Here is a 26,594-nt window from a genome sequence, read left to right as displayed (position 1 = left end):
CTAGGGGCAGGACAGGAATAAAGACGCAGAGGTAGAGAATGGACTTGAGGACATGGGGAGTGGGAAGGGTAAGCTGGGACGAAGTGAGAGAGTAGCATGGACATATATACACTACCAAATGTAAAATAGATAGCTAGTGGGAAGCAGCCACATAGCACAGGGAGATCAGCTTCGTGCTTTGTGACCACCTAGAGGGGTGGGATAGGGAGGGTGGGAGGGAGACGCAAGAGGGAGGAAATATGGGATATATGTATATGTATAGCTGATTCACTTTGTTATAAAGTAGAAACTAGCACACCATTGTAAAGCAATTATACTCCAATAAAGATGTAAAAAAAAAAAAAAAGTTAAGGGATCTGGACCTAGAGCCCAGGCCAGGCCGCCCATATACATTCGTGCTCTCTTCTTTTGGTTTCTTTTGTCACATTATTCCAGTTTGCTTTATGTTTTAAATGATTGTTTTTCAGGTACACATACAGGCATCTATTTGAAGGCATCTGTTCCACCCCTTCCCACCTCCAGTCCTGGTCCAGGTAGAGGTAACTCCCCATACGTCTGTCAGCTGTTTCTCTGAATAAAATGCTTCTGCTTCTATTTTCAGATCTGTGGGGGGCAGACTGCCTCAGTTTGGGTTCCCTCAGAAGTAGACCATGAGATAAGGATTCAAGAGCAGGATGGGGAAGTAAGATGAGGTGGGGAAGGCAGCCAGGAAAGGGTACATCACCAAACCAGCTGCCACTGTGGGCACCTCGAGCTAGACCCCAGGGCAAAATGGAGCCAGTGGACAACGGAGCCCAGGATCACTGGTTTAGGGCTGCTCCTGTCAGCAAAGTGAGTTCTGGCAGGCAAAACCCTGGAGCAAAGAAATGCAGAAGGTGGCAACTGGACACAGAGCTGCTGTGCGCTGCCATGGGCAGGACCAGGTGTCTGGGCAGGGCACTGGTTGCACCCACTACAGCCATCGTACCTAGATGAGCAAGTCCCTAGCACACACCCTACTTCCCCTTCCCATCCTCCCAATACCACCATTTTTTAATCCTTCTTTGGAAATCCTTGTAACTTTCAGTATATCCTAACAGCTTTCTTTTTTTGTTCCATCCACAATAGGCAGCATCTCATCCTCTAAGATGAAGACTTGCAGACACCACCCCACCGCCCAGCCTCCCACCTCTCAACTTCTGATTATATTTTCTTTCTCAGTTGCATTGTTCTATAGCTATACTAAGTCCTGGGAGTTCAGCCTATAGTTTAATTTTAAAAGTGCATTTAGGCGTCCGTGCCCAAGCCTCGCGGGTCTGCGGCCGCAGCGCCAGGTGCCGGAGCTCGAGGGGCGTGGTTTGGGGTCGGGCCGGCTGCCGGCCCGGGAGTCAGGACAAGTTCGACGCCATCATGATGGCGGATGAGAGGTTTCACGGGGAAAGGTATCAGGAAGGCTATGAAGAAGGAAGTAGTATGGGTATGATTGAAGGAAGACAGTATGGCACGTTACATGGAGCTAAAATCGGATCTGAGATCGGGTGCTACCAAGGTTTTGCTTTTGCTAGGAGATGTCTCCTGCACGGTTCCGCCACTGAGAAAGACAGCAAAAAGATGAAGGTCTTAGAATCGTTGATTGGAATGATTCAGAAATTCCCTTATGCTGACCCTACTTATGATAAACTTCACGAAGACTTAAACAGAATTAGAGGGAAATTTAAGCAGCTTTGTTCATTACTAAACGTTCAGCCCGACTTTAAAATTAGTGCACAAGGTTCCAGACTTTCATATTGAGGATGACAGATGCACAAAGACGAAACATCAAGGAACAGATGTTCGTATGTTAAGTGTTTAAAAATGTGATTAAAGGCAAAACAATGATGGGGGATTCATTGTTTTGCAGGGAGGGTTCCAGCTTGGCCTGTGAACAGGCTTCCTTCCCCCGAGGTCTGCTGGGTCGCCTCGGTGCCCCCCATGGGGCCCCTCCACACAAGCCCGTCCTTTGTTGGGCCCTGTCTGCTCTGCTGTGTGAACATGGCCCTGGCAGAGCCCTCGCAGGGCTGCTCTTCTCTGGTCCAGGGTCCAGGCCGCTGGCTCACGGGTTCTCATCACCTGGCAGGCCTGGCTGGATCTAGACTCCGGTTGGCTCTGGATAGGATAAACCTCCCCTTTACCCCCTGGGCTTTGGTCAGTGCTCAGAGGGACAGTTTTTTAAAAAATGAGAGCCACAGGGTTGACACGAAGCAGGTTAATGGGAAGGAGTGATGGGTTCTGTGACATTTATTGACCCTAGAGATGTGCCAGTGCTGTGACCTGCTTCTCATGTTTTATTTAGTCCCTTCAGGAACCCATGAGGTGGGCGTTATTCCCATCTTATAGATGAGGAAACTGAGGCCCAAGAGACTGCCTGATCCAAGGGCACTGGGTGGCAGAGTTGGGACTCCAGCCCTGTCTCCTGGTGCCCGCTCTGGAACGCACAGTCACACCCACAGGCTTGGGGTTCCTGCTTGCAGGTCCCTGCTATGCCCCGTGGAGTCCTGGGGCATCGTCCCCTGTGGCCATGGACGTGGGCATCTGGCTGAGAGGAGAGGCCAGCCCTGTCCCCAGGGAGCCAGGATGTGCTCTTCCCGTGTCCCCTGGTGGGTGGGGCTCTGCAGCATCAAAAATGGTCAAGAGGAGGAGACTTTAAGGCCATCCTTCTATGTGCAGAAACTTAGGAGCCTTACTGCAGCCTTCCTTTTAGTGTGAGTTCTTCTGTCTTCTGCCGGACTTAAAAGGCATCATCTGTACATACCATACGGCCTCAGATGCCCCTTTGTCACAGACACCAGCAGCGCTTATCTCTGGCTAGTGGGATGGAGGGGTTTTTGTTGTCATTTTCCTGGGTGGATTTTTGTGCTCCCTGAACTATCTGTTTGGATAATGTATTATTTTTATAATTGGAGAAAAAATAAACAGCATATTTTAAAGCAAAAAATAAGTGCATTTATGTGACTACACAGTATTTTTCACTGCAGAGCTGGTGTTCACTATAATTACATTTCTTTTGTATTCAGTCTTTTCCATTTTTCCTGAAGTTTCTGTCTTTTAATGTTCTTGCACTTTTTGCCTTTGTTTCATAATGACATTTTTCCTTAACCTCTTCTGCCCATCAGGGATCAGGTGTTCTGTTGAACCCCTTTTCTCTGTGGAGTTTCTTTGCAGTGTCCTCCATGGTGCTGCTCCAGTCTGGACTCCTTCTCTCTGCACCTATTGTCAGCCTCAGACTTCCTGACACTGCTTTCCCTGGTTGGATCCACTGTTGCCTATATCCCGTTCTCCTTTTTTTCTTGGTATATTTACTCCCTAGTTTTACTTGAATATATCCTAAGAAATAATGTGCGGGAAGTAAACTTCCTTTCACTTTGGCAATTTACTGTTCTCATCTTCAGTTTAGTAAACAGTTGCATTGCTTTTGACTCTAGATTATCACTTTTCTACTTTCTAGGGATACAGCTGCAAAATCTGATGCATTTTGATTCTTATTCCTTTGCAGATGGTCTGTGTTTCCTCCTCCATTTTGGAAGCTTTTAAGATCTTTTCTCTTTACCCTTGGTGTTCTGAACTTTGCGATGGTGGGTCTAGATGTGTGTGCTGCCAGAGGTGCTTCCAAAGGCAGAGGCACAGGGAGAAATACCCTGGCTTCCCTCTTCCTCTGCCCCCCAGTCTCTTGCCAGTGCCCCCACTGGCCAGCTCCCCCTGGGAGCGGGCAGACCTGAGAGCCTGGGAAACATTACCTGGAGGAGTCACATCTAGGAATACAGAGCAGGGCAGGGGAAGGGCAAGGGCAAGGGATAAATCTGAAGGCAGACAAGCCCAGGACCAGGGCAATTAAGATGACAAAATGTCATACAGAATACAATCTCACTTTGCTTTTTATGGTTTTAAAGGTTATAAAAGTAAAACATACTAGTTGTACAAATTCAAACAATATGTAGGTCTCCATTAAAAAGTGAAAGTCCTCATGCACAGCCCACCCATGATACTCCCTGACCCAGAGAATAACACTGTGGGTTTCAGTAGAGATCCTATCTGTGCATTTACAAGCTTTATAGACACAGGCACATGGGATATGTACATAACACATTCTCACTGTTTCTTTTATATCCCCTTTGCTCAATTCTGTCAGGCTGATTAAGTTCTCATGTTTCCTTTGTCTTCTTTAAGTAGATTAGAAATTATACAGCTATTTTACAGTTTTGACTCAAATAGTTCAATGAAATATTCTATATAAAAATATATATGTATATATACAATATGATGTGTCTCCATTACTCAGCCTAAGATGTAACAGTATTGCTGAAGTATCCAGAAAGCCCCCTAAATTATAACCCCCTCCCACCCAACAACAACCACTAATCTGAATGTTGCTTTTCTTAAAACTATATTTTAAACTATATGTTATTTTTAAATACTATACTGGTAACTAATTGTGGTGGGTTTTTTAAACTTATATGAAAGGTGACATATCATAAGTATTCTTATACAACTTGCAATTTTTACTCAATGTTATGACTTTTTGTTAGATTCAAACATATTCCTATGAAACTATAAAATATTATCAAGAAAATTTTTTTTAATTCATAAATGGAGAGAGATACCTTCTCTTCTGACATCTTAAGAAAGATGTCATTTCTCCCCAAATTAATCTATAGATTCAATGTAATCCCAATCAAATTGCCAGCAGGCTTCACTGTAGACATTGACAAGCTGATTCCAAAATTCATATGGAAATGCAAAGGATCTAGATAGCCAAAACAACTTTGAAAAAGAAGAACAAGTTTGGATAATTTACAGTACTTGATTTCAAGACTTATGAAGCCACGGTAATGAAGACAGTGTAGCATTAAAATACACAAATAGATCAACAGAAGAGAATAGGGTCCAACAATTGACCCACATATATATGGACAACTGATTTTCAACAAAGGTACAAAGGTGGTTCAGTAGAGAAAGAACAGTCCTTTCAACAAATGGTACCAGAACAATTGAATACTCATACGCAAAAGCTAGAACTTCAATCCATACCTTGCACCATACACAGAAATTAATTCCAAACAGATGATAGATCTAAATTCAAGGCCTTTAAACTAAATTTCTAGAAGAAAACACAGGAGAAAATGTTCTTAAAATTTTAAGAAAATCTTAAAACCTAAGAAATTTTTCTTAGATATAATACTATGATTCAAAAAGAAAAAATTGATAAATTGGACTACATCAAAATTAAAAACTGCTCTTCAAAGACATAGCTAAGAGAGTGGAGAGACAATCACCAGATTGGGATATACCTGAAAAAGGACCTTCATACACAATATATAGAGAGAACTCTCACTACTCCAAAATAAGGCAAACAACCCCCCAGAATGGTCAAAATATCTGAAAAGACACTTAACCATGATGAAACTTATAATTTGATAAGCCTTGACATATGTATACACTCATAAACACAGTTTTTACCAAAACTGGTGGCAAAAAAAAGCGCATATCTTGAGGGAAATGTACATTAAAACCACAATAAGATACCATAACTCCTATTAGAGTGGCTAAAATTGAGAAATATCCACAAAGGCAAGGGTGTGGAACAAGTGGGACAATCATGCCACTCTTAGGTATTTACCCAAGAGAAATTAAAAACACATGCCCATATACAGCTTGTACATAAATGTTCATAGCGGCTTATCTGTAATAGCCGAAACTGGAAACAATGCTAATGCTCATCAATAGGTCAGTGTCCATAAGCAAATAGTAGAATATCCCTATAATGGAACACTACTCAGCAATAAAAAGGAATGGACTATTGACACATATAACAACACAAAGGAACCAGTATGCGGAGTCAAAGAAGCCAGACATTTATATGAAATCCTATAAAATGCAAGCTAATCTATAGTGATAACAAGGAAGCAGATAAGTGATTTCCTGTGCAACAGGAAACTTTCAGGGGTGATGGTATGTGCATCATCTTGATTGTGTTTATGGGTAAATAGATACGTCAACACATCAAATTATACACTTTAAATATGAGTAGTTTATCGAATGTCAATTATACGTCAAGAAGGCCATGTAAAAAATATGACTTTCGAAGACTCAACTTATGTTTAAGAAGATCTGCTTGAGAAGTTACAATGTCTCCTTACTAAAAATTAGTTTACTTTTGTTCTTCCAAACAAGTTTATTAAATTTGTAACTTCCTCCTTAATCTGTATTACTTTGTACATATTATATATGCAATTGGTATAAGGTACATACTTATTGGCTCACTTTGGAAATCCGGGAGGTTCCATAAAAATACCTGGCTTTGCTCTAAGAAATATGCACTGCAATAGATGACTCCTCCCATAGCAGGGAAAAGCCTGGACAGTTCATTCTAACATTAAATTGGCAATTATGTACATGTGTCCATTTAAGTTACCCAACCAAGGCTGTCAGTATCCTCCTAAGGGCCGCAATCAACAAGGATACAGAGACCATCCCCCACCCCAGTTAAAGTCACCATTCTATTGCCTGGCAAAAAATGATTTCCCTCAGAAGGAGCATATACCATTTGGATTACACTTTATGAGAGTCAAGAGTATAAACTTTGGACCTAAAAGGCTGAAGTAAACTTGGCCTTACCTCACTTTGTAGATCATCTTAATTTGAATCATCTGAAACTGAACAATCGTATCTGGTCCTAGGTGAAAAGCTAATGCAAGATAAGCCATAGTGGGCTTCCCTGGTGGCGCAGTGGTTGAGAGTCCGCCTGCCGATGCAGGGGACACGGGTTCATGCCCTGGTCCAGGAAGATCCCACATGCCGCGGAGCGGCTGGGCCCGTGAGCCATGGCCGCTGAGCCTGCGCGTCCGGAGCCTGTGCTCCGCAACGGGAGGAGCCACAACAGTGAGAGGCCCGCGTACCGGAAAAAAAAAAAAAAAAGATAGGCCATAGTGTTAAAATTAAAAAATTAAATAAATAACTAGGAACTAACAGTTTATACTTTGGGAATGGTGGTCTTTGGGCTGCTGTGGGTAAAGCTCCCATGACCAGCACCCTCGAAGCCTTGCTCTGTGGGCCAGGTGTCACTATTTTACTGGTCCTGTGCTATCACCACCACAGGTAAAAATCAGCCTTCCCATTTCACTTTGCATTGATTGGATGATGGAACAAATACAAGGATCTACTTAAAGAGTTTTGTAACTCCTCTGTTCCCAGTCAGTAAGACAAAGGGTAAATTATGGCAAGAAATCCTTGGAAAATACTGTTCCTTTGGGCTGAGGCTCCTAGCCATTTGCTATATGACTATCCAACCACCTGGGAAAGGAAGAGCTTGATTGTACGAGTGTTCCCAAAGGCTGTGCTGTTTGCTTTTAAAGAGAGAATTTATACAAGCTCAACAAGGGAAGGCATGAAGTGGGCTGCAAAACTCATCCGTCAATTCCCCCTCTCTCTCTCAGAAATTAGGCATGCTCGATACTTGGAAAGTCTATATTAGTGACTAGAGAACCATATTTATGGCCCATGGTGCCCCAAATGGGCAAATCTATAGTTGAATAACATCATGAGCAATTATCATGGTGATAAATAAGGCTGTCGGTTCACTTCTCACCTTGAGGGCATGTCCACAGCACTGTACTGAACCTTCTTCTCCAGGTCCTTCTTCCTACCCCTCCTGACCAAGGGGAACTCCACTGCTGGGAATTCTGAAAAGGGGAGGGAAATACCTCACCAGGAGTCACCATCTGCTTATAAGTTAATAGTACCATAAAAAAATAGAAAGAACTTCGCTGAATAACATCATCTTGGCCAATGTATGGCTCTTGATGTTCTCAATCTTTGTGCTCATTGCCTTATAAGAAAAATAAGTGAATTATTAAGGCCTGACAAAGAGAGGAGCATCTCTCATAATCTGGTCAGAATTCCCTAAAACAATAGCCATACATTTTTACTAGTTAAAGAAAACAAACATATGAAATAGCAAAATTTTCAAACTACAGCAAAACTCTTCAGTTGTTTACTGACTTTTTCCTCTCCTTGATATAGTTTTATTACCTTATGAAAGATTTTCTCATTTTTCTCCAGGAGGGACATCTTTATAAAGAGTAAAGAGGGAAGGGAACAAAATCAGAGGAGGAACAAATCACAAACGGATGGACTTAAAAACTTCTCACCTTTAGTCTGCCTGAAGATTCTTTTACTGTAAAAGCCTCGAGCACCCGAGTCATTATTACCTGTAAGTCTACACTTGCACCTTATCACCCATGTCTTCTGAGGGCCTATACTCATATTCCCTAAATCATCCAAAAACAAAACAGATTTAGAAACAGTTCTAACTCCGAAGAATCTTATCATCCTTTTCCACATTACAATTAATTTTACCCTCTTCTTTCCATCTCCTCTCTTTCCCATCTCCTTCCATCTCCTTGAAAAGTGTCAGCTCTCAATTATACTGTTGACTTTTCACTCAGGACACTATTTACTGAACCATCTGGCTGTGAGGCTACATTGCCACATATCAGTAACGTTCTGGGGATTTAGAGGTTCAGCAGGCTGAATGATGTGTTGTTTCACGTGAGCAGAGCCCACCACTCTGCGGCACAATAATGCTCATTCCTGAGACACAGAGTACAAGGGGCAGGAGGTGTTTTGAGAGCCAACAGCAAGATAACTGAGTGAAAGACTAATTTGTATTTATTCCCCTTACATGTTCCCTTTCATCTCATTTCAGACAAGGAGGCAGGGCTTTAATATCTCCTTCCCTCAGTGATTTTTAAAAGTGGAAAACAGAAGTCACTTTCAATCAGAGGCTCTTCTGTCTTTTGCAAGCATCTAAGTTACCTGCAGAGAGGATGCCAGGAGTCCCAGGGGATGAGCAGATGGGTGCCTCTAAGAGCAAAAAGGAAAAGGGACAAACCCAGGGCCTGGAAAGGAGACATAAGTTGGTGGATCCCAAGGTATGGAGAGATTCACATTCAACTCCTAACCCTTGCAGAATGGAAAGGCCAGACCCCAGGTACAGATGCCCCATGTCTTACCAACTACCCCCATGCCAAGCACAGCACAGCCATGGGGTCCAAGGGACCATACAGGCTGCAAAAAAGGGCCCCTTAGCAGCAACTGGTCATGGTAGACCATGACCAGTGTCCATAGGGGCCAAGATCCCAGGTCACTTGCACAACACTGAGTGGTATAGGAGCTTCCAGCTGGATTTAAGCTAATTTAAAGAAAATTCAGAAATGTCACATGTTTTGCACATCCCAGTTGGCACACTAAGATTCATGTGGAGACCTCCGCTGGGGGTTGAGTGATGCATATCTGTGGCTGACATTGATTACAGGTTCTGGAATTTAAGCTAATTCATCCTGAACCCATGGTTGTGACTGTATTGTAGAATGGTGTGTAAAAAGATGAGTGTAAACTCTTGGAAAACACACCTGATTAGCAAATACCAAGGATCTGCGATAAGGTTCGGTTTGAAAGAGTAATTCATAATGCTTTAAAATCCCTAGCCCACTTTTAAAAGTAACAAAATACAAATCACTTCTTCAGTTACTATTATCTTGACTTGGTGGAAGTAAATTCAAAGCAAGACAATATCAACTAACAAAAAATAAATAAAAGGATTGTTTTCAATATTGTACAATTTGTATAAATTATAAACAAATAAATCCTGGGCAGTTACAAGGTGGTCAGAGAAGGAAGTGAGCACAATGACAGCTTTGTTGGTTTGCTAAGATTCAAGTTCTCTAATTCTTAGGAAAATGTCTAGAAAGATTTTAAGGTCTCTAAGTTAATTTGTCTTTTTAAAAATTAAAATCCTTCCCAGAGAAGGAAAGGCAAAGAGTAGCCTATACACATGCCATCATGTTGGGACAGCAGTTTCAGGGAAAACCATTGTGTGTGTGATGGACACAACAGTTACAGAAACTGCAAGGTTTTCCAGTGATGTTTCCAATAATGAGACTCGCACCCCCAGAGGAGAGACATCTGAATCTTGGTTAGGAAACATTACCAAGGAACTGTGGCTATTGCAGTACCGGAAGTGCTCAGCAGACAGGCCTCCCTCCAGCCCTCTGTGGCTTCATCGCCTACTACCTTCCGTCTTGCTCACCCCACTCCAGGCACACTGACCTCCCCGATGTTCCCTCCACCCACGGCCTTTACCTGCATTCCCTCTGCCTGGAATGCCCTTCCCAGACACCAGTGTGGCCTATTCCCGTGCCCTCTTCAGCCCTTTATTCAAACAGCACCTTCTCAGCAAGGTCTTCTCTGCCTAAAATTGCCACCTCGGCCCCAGCATTGCCTTCTACACTTAATCACCATCTGACCTATTACATATTTTACTTACTTCGTTTGTTGTCTGTCTCCACTAGATAATCTCCATTAGGAAAAGTATGGAGTCCTGTTCAAGGCTGTGTCCTCAGCCCCTAAAAGTATCTGACACACAGTAGGTGTTTAATAAATTCTCACTGAAAGAACCAATGAGCAAGTGAATGTTTACAGAATAAATGCCAAGTGGCCCAGGCTTGGGGCACTTCTGCTTTCACAACTAACAATCCTGCAGTGGCTATGGCCGAGCATCTGAGTATAGGCTTGTGGAGCCCAATTTGTAAACAAACAAAACAAGCAAAAAACAAAAAAACCAGAAGGCTGTGAACAGGTGTCTTCAATTGCACTGTGGTCAGAGGGCTGCAGCAGGTCCAGGTCCAGGTCCAGGCCCAGGCAGCTTGGACCTTAGCACAGCTCTGTCCTACATGGAAGCAGAAGGGCAGATGGAATTTTGCAGGGCATGCTCTCCCGGAGAGAGATTTGATGAGCTCAGTCTGCTCTGTGTTTCTCCCAAGCAGGGAATATGGCAAAGGAGGAAAAGGAGGGTTATTGGTTGATCCTCTTCACACATATCATTACTCATTTGGTGCTCTTCTCAAAACAAAGAAATTCCATGAGAACAAAAGAGCTGGGAAAATTCTTATTTGGGCATAGGGAACCTATGCTATACTTTTATACATGTGACCTGATGTAAAGCTCAAAAAACAAAATAGTATAAAATGCAATGCCTGTTCACGTGAAGCTTACGCTCTGGATGGGGATACAAGACAAACGTGTAAGAAACAAATTGGCGACATTTTTCTAATAAAGGGTCCCTGAGAGCCAAGGAGGGCAAATACGTTTTTCCTGGAGGCCGGGTAGCATTCAAGTTGGAAAGCAGAATTTCTTTGCAGTCTTATGTTTTATTTTTTTTAATCAAATTTTATAATCTTTATAGGTGTAAAATCTGCATTATAAAATTGTTTTAATTACTTACCAGTAAACTTACTTAGCTTTTGTTTCCCACAACTTCAAGACACACTGGTACTCCACCAAGATGTGCCAAGGAGCCCCGTGACTTTGGACTCTCTTTGGCACTATGAGCCCCGGGGGTATCACCCTAAATGGTAAATGTGGAATCTGGACATCACGAAAAACATCATCTTATACCAAAATATATGACAGAGGTAATAACTGTTACGGCTGTTCAGAAAAGGCCAAAATATTTGGAAAGACTACAGTGAGTCTTATTCAGTAATTCTATACAGACTATTCAAACTGCTGCCGAAGATATAAACTGCAAGACACAGCCATTCTTTTTGCCTTAGTTACACTATTTTTTTTAAATGAGGAAACAAGACATTTCAAAAACATTTTAATATAAACAGAAAGTAAATATGCAGTAATGCCAGAAATAAACTATCTTCAACTCCAGGCTCTTTTCAAAAGATACAAGATACACAGATAAATCACATTCATTCCTTACAAATGTTAAAGAGCAAACAATTTAAATTCATAATGAACAATGAATATTTTTCAGTAGCTGAAATTTTACTCATTCCATAATTTTACAAGTGAAAAAAGAGCTAATCATGTTCCTTAATATTGTCATTTATGTATTATTCAAAAGTACAAACACCCTGAAGATAGAGTCCCATTCTTATCATATGTATTATAAAAACACTGAGACATTTATCAGGTATAATTAACATAATGAAAACTATATGTTAGGATATGTTTCACAAACACAAGTCCAACATTTCTCTCTGGTTCGGAAAATATGAGAGGTAGTTTCAAATAAAGTAAATGTCTATTATGTCACTACATTTCCATTGAAATGTTGGCAATTTATAACAAATTACTAGAAATAAAACTTGAGTTTAAGAACTCAATTGAATATGGGGATATATGTATAGCTGATTAACTTTGTTATAAAACAGAAACTAACACACCATTGTAAAGCCAGTATACTCCAATAAAGATATTAAAAAAAAAGAACTAAATTGAAAAATGATAAGAATAACTTCAACTAATAAATATTTTTCTAAGTCCTAATCACACAAATCAGAAAAGACATTTGATTACAAAAAATGGCTTCAGTAAAATAAAAACATGCTATCAATATTATAAATCAAATTTTCTATATCATAATGTGTTTCTAAGCTGGGGGAAAGAGAAAATATGAATGTACATGTTTGTAAATTGGGCCTTTCATTTATAGTACCAAATATATAAAATTAATATATACTATTCTCCTAGCTTTGTGCTGCCCAAATTGAGAATTGCAGGGTCAAATAAATTAAAAGTGAGGGGGAAGTGAGAACGCCATTCACCCATGATCAACCTACTTCACGTAATTAAGAAATTTCAGATAACCAAGAATGGTCCCCAGAAGCCTTCCTGATTAAAATGGAAGTCTGACTCAAGTAGGAAACAAAGGACAAAGAGAAGAGAGATGCTCTTCAGAAACTGATACAAGTAAAAGGGTTTTGTTTCCTGGTGCTTTTCAAAGCAATGACAATAAACAGAATTTTTCAAATAAGTTGCCTTGTGTTGATAATTTAACAGTAATCTACTGACAATCAGTGTGTCATCCTGGGAACCAAATAACAGTACAAGACAAATGGAGAAGTGCTCACTGAAATAAATATTATTTTATCACTCTTCCTTACACAAAAATCTTATAAGTGGACCAGGGTATTCACATGCCTTGAAGTTCTGCCGCTTATGTTCATTCTTATTCAGCTTAAAAAAAGATTATAGACCTTATACCTATTTGGCTGCTGTAAGATTATGTTTTCATGCAATGATTCTCCATGAATGGTCCTACAAGGAAATTTTAAGAAGTTTATAAAGACATTCAAAATACATAATTTAAGTTTCTAGGTTTTGCAATCATTTTGTTTTTAAGAAAAAGATATTTAAGTATAAAGGAACTGGCATAAACTTGAACCAACCAAAATAAAGATCAAAGATTTATAATTCATACAAAGCAAATTTAGTTCAGCAAGTACATTTTTTCAGATTTAGGATTCCAGGCAGAGATTTGTAGAAAGGACTAATAAGAAAAAATATAATTTTATTGCCTTTTCAAGACTGTATGAGCTTATCAAGACAATGATTTTTAGCATTTCTGAATGTATAAAATTGAGTCCAAATGTTTGAAGTTACCAATGATTTGCTCTTCCCTTTTGTGAAAAAAAAAATACAGCTTCTTTTTGCCATGGACTTGTTGCAGCTCTAGGAGAAAAGGTCACTCTGGAGATGGTTGAAAGTTTCAATAATTATGCTAAAGCAAAAAATTCAGCATATCACTTCTGAGTTACTCCTAAAGTTTGTCTCATATTTTCATAAACCACATAACTGATGCCTACAGCAGGAAGCACCTTCATAAAGTTTGGGGTGATGCCTCTGTAAAGTCCTGGTATTCCTTCCTTAGAAATTATTCGTCGAAAGAGCCCAACCATGTTCAGCTGTGCGGTTCCTTCTACCATGGCTAGAAAATTAAAAAATAAACCAGGCTAATTTAATATTCATGCATGTTTTATTATGACTATGCAATTATGATTCAGAATGATTTTCTAGAACGAACAGAATAAAAGGATAAAATTTATTCCAAGGGGCCCAAGAAATAATTCTCCCTGTATGGCACCTAACAGTGAATGCCTTGATTATAACAAATATGAGTGATTACTCTGTGTTAGATATTGAGTTAGTTACTTTATATACCAATCCTCTAAGGCAAGTGTTATTATACCCATTTAATAAGTAAGAAATCGGAGGTTTAGAAAGATAGAGAAACTTGTCCCAACACACTTAGCTAGCCAAGTGGGAGAGCTGAAAGCTGATGGTCTTTCTCTTCTGTAAATGGAATGAAAACTGCACAGCACTGAAAGAATCAGTAGCAACATATGTAAAGCAGTTGGCATCTGTCAAATTCTCAGTAAATGGTGGCTGGAGTTGTTTGTTATTATGGAACCTACAACTTCTGAACTGTGATTCCTCCCCACTGTGACACTGTCTCCTCGACTTTGATTACACAGCGCCCTCCTGGCTCTCCTGCCGTCTGATTCAGTATTCTCTTTTCTTATGATTTGCTGGTTTTTATTGCTATGCTAAAGTAGTATTCATTCTGTGCCTTTTTTTCACTTTCTGCTTTATCCCTGGCCAATCTCACCCACTACCATTTCTTTAAACAGTACTCCCTGAGCATTGAGACGCCTCTATCCCCAATCTCTCTTCCGAGTACCAACCTCCCTCCCCCAACCAAGCAGTCAATCATTAATTAACCAGTACTTCCAATGTAGATGATCTGTAAATACAAATGTAAAGAGTGGACTGCATGGCAAATGCAAGTTTTACTTTTTGGAACTTTCTGGAGTTTGGGAGTCTTTTTCCTGAATATTTTCGATCGACAGTTGGTTGAATCCATGAATGCAGAGCCCACGAATATGAAGGGCCAACTGTACTCTTAAAACATGCACTCTCAACGGGAGCATGAAAATCTTACTCTGTGCATAAACCACAGATATACATACAATATATGCACAGAGTAGCCGTGGTATTAAAATTTCATGAAGAGGAACTGATTTGGAAAAGAATTTCTAAAAAGCTTCCTTAAGGAGGCAATAATGCAAAAACGTTGAGAAATACTCTCTTAAAACCACACTCTGCTGTCTCAGTGGAACCTGAAGTTCCAAAAGCACGTTACTGATGCACTACTTTATCAGTGTCATCCTTTTATCCAAAACTCACCTTGAGCCTGCATGCGTGTTCTCACCAAAGCCAAGGGGTAGCTGGCCAGCTGACCACAGGTGCTGGATAAGGCACCACATCCCAGCAGCACCACGACTCCAGGGTTTACAGAGTCTTTGGCAAAATTATCTAGCCAATGGGACTTCAAGAGCTGCCAGAGAAACAGAAAAGAAGAAAAATAATAAACAACTAACTTTACAACTGCTTTCACTCAACATGAATGTTCTCACAGCTACTCTCATCCTTATGAGACAGGACACATTTCTGCAAGATTGGGCGGCACAGCCACTGTAGGAAGCAGCAGCTCTGTAGAGAGGTGGGGAAGCCACAGGGGATTCAAAACATGAGAGGTGTGACTGGGTGCTCATCTTCTTCTAACTAAATGTGAAGATCAACAGCACACCAGCCTAGGATCTAAACATTTCCTACGGTGCTTATCGAAAATAATATAAATAATATAATACTACAAACTCCATCTAATTTTGTACTTTACACATATGTTATTTCATTCAGCCCTTCTACAAGAGCTCTGAGGTGGAGCTATTCTTCTGATTTTAGAAATGAGGAAAATTAGTCTCAGTGGGGTTTTCTAAACAAGGGTGCTGAATCAAGTATATGGATCCTCAGGCTATGCTTCTTCCCTATTATCCTAGGTCTTTGTGTTTCCATTAGAAGGCAATTAATTGAGAGAAATGTATAATCTACTTTTTAAATAAAAAATATCTGAAGTATTAAAATATATGCTAATATGTGGGGGAAATTATATACTAGTTTAAATATTTTAAGATAAAATGTAACTGCATACTTGGACCTTACAATTATATAACAAGAAAATCTCTATAAATTTGAAAACAAAGATTATATTTAAGTGTCTTATTTAAGGTCCATTTAGTACTGTAATATGACAAGAAAAAGTCAATAAGGCTAAAGACAACCATGTCTGAACTACAAACATGAGAAAAGAAAAGTGATTCACTAGAAACTAAGCAACTATTTACACTATTAACACCAGAATGGGGGGGGGAGGTAGGAAAATGCACTTTTAAAACAATTAATTTAAAATCCTATAAAATATACATGATCCTGTAAGTCCTCTCTGTGTGTCCCATAATCATTTTCTTCTACATCCTAGGATCCATTATCATTCCTTGCCTCTCAGATCTCACTATATTTTTCTTACTTATTCATTTTATTTATTTTTGTCTCCCCCTCTTTATTGGCTTTGTACCCCTCAATTTATAGATATTCTCAAAATTCTATCACCTTATGAAGGTTCTCTGGCAACATCAAGGTCATAACAGTGGGGTCCTGATCCAACAGGATTAGTGTCTTTATAGGAAGAAATAACAGAGAATTCATTCACTCAACTCTCTCTCCCTCTCCCTCTGGGAACATAGCAAGAAGGGAGCTGTCTGCAAGCCAGTAAGAGAGCCTCACCTCAAACCAAATCAGCCAGAACCCTGATCTTGGACTTCTAGCCTCCAGAACTGTGAAAAAGTAAATTTCTTTTGTTTAACCCTCCCAGTCTCTGGTATTTTGTTATGGTAGCCCAAACATACTAATACACTACCCAAAGCAAACCGCGAATTCAATGTAATCCCTATTCAAATTTCAATGACATTGTTTGAAGAAATAGAAAAAAAATTCAAATAGAATCTTAAGGGACCCTACCTAACCAAAATAACCTTGAAAAAGAACAAAGTTGGAGACCTCACACTTCCTGATTTCAATGTATATTACAAAGCAACAGCAATCAAGATAATGTGGTGCTAGCATAAAGACAGATACATCGAATAATGGAACAAAATAGAGAGCTCAGAAATAAATTCTTGAATACATGGGCGCATGATCTTCAACAGAGGTGACAAGACCCCACATTGGGCAAAGGATAATCTCTTCAACAAATGGTGCTGGGGGGACTTCCCTGGCAGTCCAGTGGTTAAGACTCTGTGCTTCCACTGCAGGGGGCACGGGTTCGATCCCTGGTCGGGGAACTAAGATCCCACATGCTGTGCAGTGGGGCCAAAAATTAATAAACAAAAATGGTGCTGGGAAAACTGGATACCCACAGGCAAAAGAATGAAGTTGGATCCTTATCTTACAATATACACAAAAAACTAACTCAAAATAAATCCAGGGCTGAAACATAAGACCTAATACTATAAAATTCCTAGGAGAAAACACAGGATAAAAGTTTTAGGACCTTGGCTTTGGCAACAATTTCTTGGATATGATCCCAAAAGCACAGGCAAAAAAGCAAAAATAGACAAATGGATTTCATCACCTTAAAAACTTCTGTGAAGCAAAGAAAACAACCAATAGAGTGAAAAGGTGACCTACGGAATGGGAGAATATATTTGTAAACCATATATCTGATAAGGATTTAATATCCAAAATAAATAAATAACTCCTACAATTAAACAACAATAAAAAATAACCTAATTAAAAAATGGGCAAAGGACTTGAATAGACATTTCTCCAAAGAAGATAAATAAATGGACAAGCATATGAAAAGATGTTCAACATCACTTATCAGAGAAATGCAAGTCAAAAGCACAATGAGATATTGTCTCACATCTGTTAGGATGGGCACTATCAAAAAACAAAACCCAGAAACTAACAAATATTAACAAGGATGAATGAAAACGCACTGTTAGCAGGAAAGAAAAATGGTGCAGCTTCTATAGAAAACAGTTTGTTCCTCAAAAAGCTCAACACAGAATTACCATATGACCCAGCAATTCTGTATACTGATAGGTATACACCCAAAGGAACTGAAAGCACAGACTTGAAGAGAGATCAATACTTGTATCCCTTTGTCCCAAGAGGTGAAAGTATCCTTGAAATTAATTCAACCCCTCAACAACTGATGGCATTCCAAGCTCCTCAACCCTATCAGCAGGTTTTGCCCTTAAGACAAGCTTGGAAGGTAACATAGACTTAAAACTCAAGAACGTCCCTGAGAGACTCGGCAAAATCCACAACCCACGTTGGGCAGGCTCATTTGGCTCCCTCAATTAAAATTCAAATTGACCGCAGTCAGCCTCTTCCTAACATTAAACAATATTCTTTAAATCTTGAAACCTTAGCAGGAATTAAACCAATCATAGAGGAATACAAAACACAACACCTCATAGTCCCCTACACTAGTCTCTGTAATACACCCATTCTCCTCATTAAGAAACTCCACAAAAGAGGATGGAGATTTGTCCAAGATTTGAGGGCTATTAATAACACTGTCGCATGGCTTCCGGGAAGATGGCGGAAGAGTAAGATGCGGAGATCACCTTCCTCCCCACAGATACACCAGAAATACATCTACACGTGGAACAACTCCTACAGAACACCTACTGAACGCTGGCAGAAGACCTCAGACCTCCCAAAAGGTAAGAAACCCCCCACTTACCTGGGTAGGGCAAAAGAAAAAAGAATAAACAGAGACAAAAGGATAGGGATGGGACCTGCACCAGTGAGAGGGAGCTGTGACGGAGGAAAGGTTTCCACACACTAGGAAGCCCCTTCGCGGGTGGAGACTGCGGGTAGCAGAAGGGGAAGCTTCGGGGCCGCGGAGGAGAGCACAGCAACAGGGGTGTGGAGGGCAAAGCGGAGAGATTCCCGCACAGAGGATCGGTGCCGACCGGCACTCACCAGCCCGAGAGGCTTGTCTGCTCACCCGCCAGGGCGGGTGGGGCTGGGAGTTGAGGCTCGGGCTTCGGTCGGAGCGCCGGGAGAGGACTGGGGTTCGCGGCGTGAACACAGCCTGCAGGGGGTTAGTGCACCACGGCTGGCCGGGAGGGAGTCCAGGGAAAAGTCTGGACCTGCCGAACAGGCAAGAGACTTTTTCTTTCCTCTGTTTCCTGGTGCGCGAGGAGAGGGGATTAAGAACGCTGCTTAAAGGAGTTCCAGAGACAGGCGCGAGCTGCGGCTAACAGCACGGACCCGAGACGGGCATGAGACGCTAAGGCTGCTGCTGCCGCCACCAAGCAGCCTGTGTGCGAGCACAGGTCACTATCCACACCCCGCTTCCGGGGAGCCTGTGCAGCCCGGCACTGCCAGGGTCCCGGGATCCAGGGACAACTTCCCCGGGAGAACGCACGGCACGCCTCCGGCTGGTGCAACATCACGCTGGCCTCTGCCGCCGCAGGCCCGCCCCGCACACAGTGCCTCTCCCTCCCCCCCGGCCTGAGGGAGCCAGAGCCCCCAATCAGTGGCTCCTTTAACCCCGTCCTGTCTGAGACAAGAACAGACGCCCTCCGGCGACCTACACGCAGAGGCGGGGCCAAATCCAAAGCTGAGTCCCGGGAGCTGTGCGAACAAAGAAGAGAAAGGGAAATCTCTCGAAGCAGCGGATTAAAGCTCCACAATCAACTTGATGTACCCTGCATCTGTGGAATACATGAATAGACAACGAATCATCCCAAATTAAGGAAGTGGACTTTGAGAGCAAGATTTATGATTTTTTCCCCTTTTCCTCTTTTTGTGAATGTGTATGTGTATGCTTCTGTGTGAGATTTTGTCTGTATAGCTTTGCTTCCACCATTTGTCCTACGGTTCTATCCATCTGTGTTTTTTTTCTTTTTTAAATTTTTTTCTTAATAATTACTTTTTATTTTAATAATTTTATTTTACTTTATCTTCTTTCTTTCCTTACTTCCCTCCTTTAGACAATGAATCATCCCAAATTGAGGAGGTGGACTTTTAGAGCAAGATTTATGATTTTCTCCCCTTTTCCTTTTTTGTGAGTGTGTATGTGTATGCTTCTGTGTGAGATTTTGTCTGTATAGCTTTGCTTCCACCATTTGTCCTACGGTTCTATTCGTCCCTTTTTTTTTTTTTTGTCTTAATAATTATTTTTTTACTTTAATAACTTTATTATACTTTAACTTATTTTATTTTACTTTATCTTCTTTCTTTCTTTTTTCCTTCCTTCCCTCCTTCCTTCCTTCCTCCCTCCCTCCTTTATTTCTTTCTTTTCTATCTTTCTTTCTACTTCTACTAATTCTTTCTTTCTACTTTTTCTCCCCTTTATTCTGAGCCGTGTGGATGAAAAGCTCTTGGTGCTGCAGCCAGGAGTCAGTGCTCTGCCTCTGAGGTGGGAGAGCCAACTTCAGGACACTGGTCCACAAGAGACCTCCCAGCTCCACGTAATATCAAATGGCGAAAATCTCCCAGAGATCTCCATCTCAACACAAGCACCCAGCTTCACACAACGACCAGCAAGCTACAGTGCTGGACATCCTATGCCAAACAGCTAGCAAGACAGGAACACAACCCCACCCATTATCAAAGAGGCTGCCTAAAATCATAAGAAGTCCACAGACACCCCAAAACACACCACCAGACGTGGACCTGCCCACCAGAAAGACAAGATCCAGCCTCATCCACCAGAACATAGGCACTAGTCCCCTCCACCAGGAAGCCTACACAACCCACTGAACCAACCTTAGCCACTGGGGACAGACACCAAAAACAACGGGAACTACGAACCTGCAGCCTGCAAAAAGGAGACCCCAAACACAGTAAGATAAGCAAAATGAGAAGACAGAAAATAACACAGCAGATTAAGGAGCAAGATAAAAATGCACCAGACCTAATAAATGAAGAGGAAATAGGCAGTCTACCTGAAAAATAATTCAGAATAATGATAGTAAAAATAATCCAAAAGCTTGGAAATAGAATAGACAAAATGGAAGAAACATTTAACAAGGACCTAGAAGAACTAAAGATGAAACAAACAATGATGAACAACACAATAAATGAAATTAAAAATACTCTAGATGGGATCAATAGCAGAATAACTGAGGCAGAAAAATGGATAAGTGACCTGGAGGATAAAATAGTGGAAATAACTACTGCAGAGCAGAATAAAGAAAAAAGAATGAAAAGAACTGAGGACAGTCTCAGAGACCTCTGGGACAATATTAAACGCACCAACATTCGAATTATAGGGGTTCCAGAAGAAGAAGAGAAAAAGAAAGGGACTGAGAAAATATTTGAAGAGATTATAGTTGAAAACTTCCCTAATATGGGAAAGGAAATAGTTAAGTCCAGGAAGCATAGAGAGTCCCATACAGGATAAATCCAAGGAGAAACACACCAAGACACATATTAATCAAACTGTCAAAAATTAAATACAAAGAAAACATATTAAAAGCAGCAAGGGAAAAACAACAAATAACACACAAGGGAATCCCCATAAGGTTAACAGCTGATCTTTCAGCAGAAACTCTGCAAGCCAGAAGGGACTGGCAGGACATATTGAAAGTGATGAAGCAGAAAAACCTGCTACCAAGATCACTCTACCCAGCAAGGATCTCATTCAGATTTGATGGAGAAATTAAAACCTTTTCAGATAAGCAAAAGCTGAGAGAGTTCAGCACCACCAAAACAGCTTTACAACAACTGCTAAAGGATCTTCTCTAGGCAAGAAACACAAGAGAAGGAAAAGACCTACAATAACGAACCCAAAACAATTAAGAAAATGGGAATAGCAACATACATATCAAAAATTACCTTAAATGTAAATGGACTAAATGCTCCCACCAAAAGACACAGATTGGCCGAATGGATACAAAAACAAGACCCATATATATGCTGTCTACAAGAGACCCACTTGAGACCTAGAGACACATACAGACTGAAAGTAAGGGGATGAAAAAAGATATTCCATGCAAATGGAAACCAAAAGAAAGCAGGAGTAGCAATTCTCATATCAGGCAAAATAGACTTTAATAGAGACTATTAGAAGAGACAAAGAAGGACACTATATAATGATCAAGGGATCGATCCAAGAAGCAGATATAACAATTGTAAATACTTATGCACCCAACATAGGAGCACCTCAATACATAAGGCAAATACTAACAGCCATAAAAGGGGAAATCGACAGTAACACATTCATAGTAGGGGATTTTAACACCCCACTTTCACCAATGGACAGATCATACAAAATGAAAATAAATAAGGAAACACAAGCTTTAAATGATACATTAAACAAGATGGACTTAATTGATATTTATAGGACATTCCATTCAAAAACAACAGAATAGATCATGTCTTGGGTCACAAATCAAGCCTTGGTAAATTTAAGAAAATTGAAATTGTATCAAGTATCTTTTCTGACCACAAGGCTATGAGACTAGATATCAATTACAGGAAAAGGTCTGTAAAAAATACAAACACATGGAGGCTAAACAATACACTACTTAATAATGAAGTGATCACTGAAGAAATCAAAGAGGAAATCAAAAAATACCTAGAAACAAATGACAATGGACACACAACGACCCAAAACCTATGGGATGCAGCAAAAGCAGTTCTAAGAGGGAAGTTTATAGCAATACAATCCTACCTCAAGAAACAGGAAACATCTCGAATAAACAACCTAACCTTGCACCTAAAGCAATTAGAGAAAGAAAAACAAAAAAACCCCAAAGTTAGCAGAAGGAAAGAAATCATAAAAATCAGATCAGAAATAAACGAAAAAGAAATGAAGGAAACGATAGCAAAGATCAATAAAACTAAAAGCTGGTTCTTTGAGAAGATAAACAAAATTGATAAACCATTAGCCAGACTCATCAAGAACAAAAGGGAGAAGACTCAAATCAATAGAATTAGAAATGATAAAGGAGAAGTAACAACTGACACTGCAGAAATACAAAAGATCATGAGAGATTACTACAAGCAACTCTATGCCAATAAAATGGACAACCTGGAAGAAATGGACAGATTCCTAGAAATGCACAACCTGCCAGGACTGATTCAGGAAGAAATAGAAAATATGAACAGACCAATCACAAGCACTGAAATTGAAACTGTGATTAAAAATCTTCCAACAAAGAAAAGTCCAGGACCAGATGGCTTCACAGGCGAATTTTATCAAACATTTAGAGAAGAGCTAACATCTATCCTTCTCAAACTCTTCCAAAATATAACAGAGGGAGGAACACTCTCAAACTCATTCTACGAGGCCACCATCACCTTGATACCAAAACCAGACAAGGATGTCACAAGGAAAGAAAACTACAGGCCAATATCACTGATGAACATAGATGCAAAAATCCTCAACAAAATACTAGCAAACAGAATCCAACAGCACATTAAAAGGATCATACACCATGATCAAGTGGGGTTTATTCCAGGAATGCAAGGATTCTTCAATATACGCAAATCAATCAACGTGATACACCATATTAACAAATTGAAGGAGAAAAACCATATGATCATCTCAATAGATGCAGAGAAAGCTTTCGACAAAATTCAACACCCATTTATGATAAAAACCCTGCAGAAAGTAGGCATAGAGGGAAATTTCCTCAACACAATAAAGGCCATATATGACAAACCCACAGCCAACATTGTCCTCAATGGTGAAAAACTGAAAGCATTTCCACTAAGATCAGGAACAAGACAAGGTTGCCCACTCTCACCACTCTTATTCAACATAGTTTTGGAAGTTTTAGCCACAGCAATCAGAGAAGAAAAGGAAGTAAAAGGAATCCAAGTCGGAAAAGAAGTAAAGCTGTCACTGTTTGCAGATGACATGATACTATACATAGAGAATCCTAAAACTACCAGAAAACTACTAGAGCTAATCAATGAATTTGGTAAAGTAGCAGGATACAAAATTAATGCACAGAAATCTCTGGCATTCCTATACACTAATGATGAAAAATCTGAAAGTGAAATCAAGAAAACACTCCCATTTACCATTGCAACAAAAAGAATAAAATATCTAGGAATAAACCTACCTAGGGAGACAAAAGACCTGTATGCAGAAAATTATAAGACACTGATGAAAGAAATTAAAGATGATACAAATAGATGGAGAGATATACCATGTTCCTGGATTGGAAGAATCAACATTGTGAAAATGACTATACTACCCAAAGCAATCTACAGATTCAATGCAATCCCTATCAAACTACCACTGGCATTTTTCACAGAACTAGAACAAAAAATCTCACAATTTGTGTGGAAACACAAAAGACCCCGAATAGCCAAAGCAATCTTGAGAACGAAAAATGGAGCTGGAGGAATCAGGCTCCCTGACTTCAGACTATACTACAAAGCTACAGTAATCAAGACAGTATGGTACTGGCACAAAAACAGAAAGATATATCAATGGAACAGGATAGAAAGCCCAGAGATACACCCACGCACATATGGTCACCTTATCTTTGATAAAGGAGGCAGGAATGTACAGTGGAGAAAGGACAGCCTCTTCAATAAGTGGTGCTGGGAAAAATGGACAGGGCATGTAAAAGTATGAGATTAGATCATTCCCTAACACCATACACAAAAATAAGCTCAAAATGGATTAAAGACCTAAATGTAAAGCCAGAAACTATCAAACTCTTAGAGGAAAACATAGGCAGAACACTCTATGACATAAATCACAGCAAGATCCTTTTTGACTCACCTCCTAGACAAATGGAAATAAAACCAAAAATAAACAAATGGGACCTAATGAAACTTCAAAGCTTTTGCACAGCAAAGGAAACCGTAAACAAGACCACAAGACAGCCCTCAGAGTGGGAGAAAATATTTGCAAATGAAGCGACTGACAAAGGATTAATCTCCAAAATTTATAAGCAGCTCATGCAGCTTAATAACATAAAAACAAACAACCCAATCCAAAAATGGGCAGAAGACCTAAATAGACATTTCTCCAAAGAAGATATACAGACTGCCAACAATCACATGAAAGAATACTCAAAATCATTAATCATTAGAGAAATGCAAATCAAAACTACAATGAGATATCATCTCACACCAGTCAGAATGGGCATCATCAAAAAATCTAGAAACAATAAATGCTGGAGAGGGTGTGGAGAAAAGGGAACCCTCTTGCACTGTTGGTGGGAATGTAAATTGATACAGCCACTGTGGAGAACAGTATGGAGGTTCCTTAAAAAACTACAAATAGAACTACCATATGACCCAGCAATCCCACTACTGGGCATATACCCTGAGAAAACTATAATTCAAAGAGTCATGTACCAAAATGTTTATTGCAGCTCTATTTACAATAGCCCGGAGATGGCAACAACCTAAGCGTCCATCATGGGATGAATGGATAAAGAAGATGTGGCACATATATACAATGGAATATTATTCACCCATAAAAAGAAACGAAATTGAGCTATTTGTAATGAGGTGGATAGACCTAGAGTCTGTCATACAGAGTGAAGTAAGTCAGAAAGAGAAAGACAAATACCATATGCTAACACATATATATGGAATTTAAGGGAAAAAAACGTCATGAAGAACCTAGGGGTAAGACAGGAATAAAGACACAGACCTACTAGAGAATGGACTTGAGGACATAGGAAGGGGGAATTTTAAGCTGTGACAAAGTGAGAGAGAGGCATGGACATATATACACTACCAAACGTAAGGTAGATAGCTAGTGGGAAGCAGCCGCATAGCACAGGGAGATCAGCTCGGTGCTTTGTGACCGCCTGGAGGGGTGGGATAGGGAGGGTGGGAGGGAGGGAGACGCAAGAGGGAAGAGATATGGGAACATACGTATATGTATAACTGATTCATTTTGTTATAAAGTAGAAACTAACACACCATTGTAAAACAGTTATACTCCAATAAAGATGTAAAAAATAAAAAAAATAACATTGTCATCAATCATCATCCAGTTGCCCTTAACCCTCATACCCTTTTAATGGCAATACCTACAGAGAATAAATTTTTCACTATAACTGACCTCTGTAGCACCTTTTTCAGCATCTCTGTGGATTGTGAAAGTCAAATTTTATTTGCTTTCATGTGGGAAGGACAATACATCTGAACTGTCATGCCACAAGTCTAGACTAAAAGCCCTTCCTACTTTTTACAGATCCTAAAAGCAGATTTAGCAGGTGTCATTTTTCTGTAAGTGTCCATCCTTTTCAATAGGTTGATGACCTTCTTTGCTTGTCTTCCAACGGGGCAAGTGAGCAAGATAGCATCCATCTCCCCAGGCTGTTAGCAACTAAAGGTCATAAAGGTCTCTAAAGAGAAATTACAGCTTATTCAAACACAGGTCAAACACCTAGGACCCTTGATCTCGGATTAAGGACTCCTTTAAGACCCTAATAGGATTCAAAGTGTCTTAAATTTCCCATAGCCACAGACCAAAAGACAACTTTAAAGATATTTCGGGCTGACTGGATACTACAGAAACTGGATACTTAATTTTTTAGTTGCCCAGCCTCTCAAAGCTTAAAGACCAGATCCTTTAGAGTGGGAAGAAAACGTCTTTAGGGCTCCAGAACCTGAAAAGTGGACTCTGCAGTCCCCTGCTTTAGGACATACTAATTATTAGCTTCCCCTTTTCCACTTCATGTTCGAAAGAAGAGAAATGGCTTAGGAGCGCTTACTCAAAGGCACAGAGGTCAACACCAACCCCTTGGATATTACACTCAACAATCAGACCTGTAGCCAGAGGCCTTCCTCCAGCATGAGAGCTATTTTCAGCAGCAACAGCCCTTACAGCATCAACTGAGGAAATAGTTACGGGCTCTCCACTCACCATCTATGTTCCC

The 26,594-nt window shown here is 40.3% G+C and overlaps 2 protein-coding genes across 3 annotated transcripts in view; one reads left to right on the top strand and one right to left on the bottom strand.

Annotated features, from left to right (window-relative positions):
- Nucleotides 1–1,182: 1,182 nt before the first annotated feature.
- LOC101275393 (protein LTO1 homolog) lies at nt 1,183–4,715 on the top strand (the record flags this gene model as incomplete). Its single annotated transcript, XM_049715231.1, has 1 exon — nt 1,183–4,715. A coding segment is annotated over one exon (588 nt), but the record flags the coding sequence as incomplete, so codon positions are not given.
- Nucleotides 4,716–11,661: 6,946 nt separating this feature from the next.
- The window catches only part of SLC25A24 (solute carrier family 25 member 24), a 57,948-nt gene continuing 43,015 nt past the window's right edge, over nt 11,662–26,594 (bottom strand). For both annotated transcript variants that reach the window (XM_004263109.4, XM_033434257.2), the window contains exons 9-10: nt 15,055–15,205; nt 11,662–13,795 (exon numbers count right to left, since the gene is read on the bottom strand). In XM_004263109.4, coding sequence (XP_004263157.1) covers nt 13,611–13,795; nt 15,055–15,205 — 336 coding nt within the window. In that variant the 3' untranslated portion in view covers nt 11,662–13,610. The remainder of the gene's footprint in view (nt 13,796–15,054; nt 15,206–26,594) is intronic.

Source organism: Orcinus orca, chromosome 1 (genome assembly GCF_937001465.1).
Source record: "Orcinus orca chromosome 1, mOrcOrc1.1, whole genome shotgun sequence".
Classification (NCBI taxonomy): Eukaryota; Metazoa; Chordata; class Mammalia; order Artiodactyla; family Delphinidae; genus Orcinus; species Orcinus orca.
The sequence above is the reverse complement of the archived record's forward strand: the minus strand, read 5'-3'. Positions and strand labels throughout refer to the sequence as shown.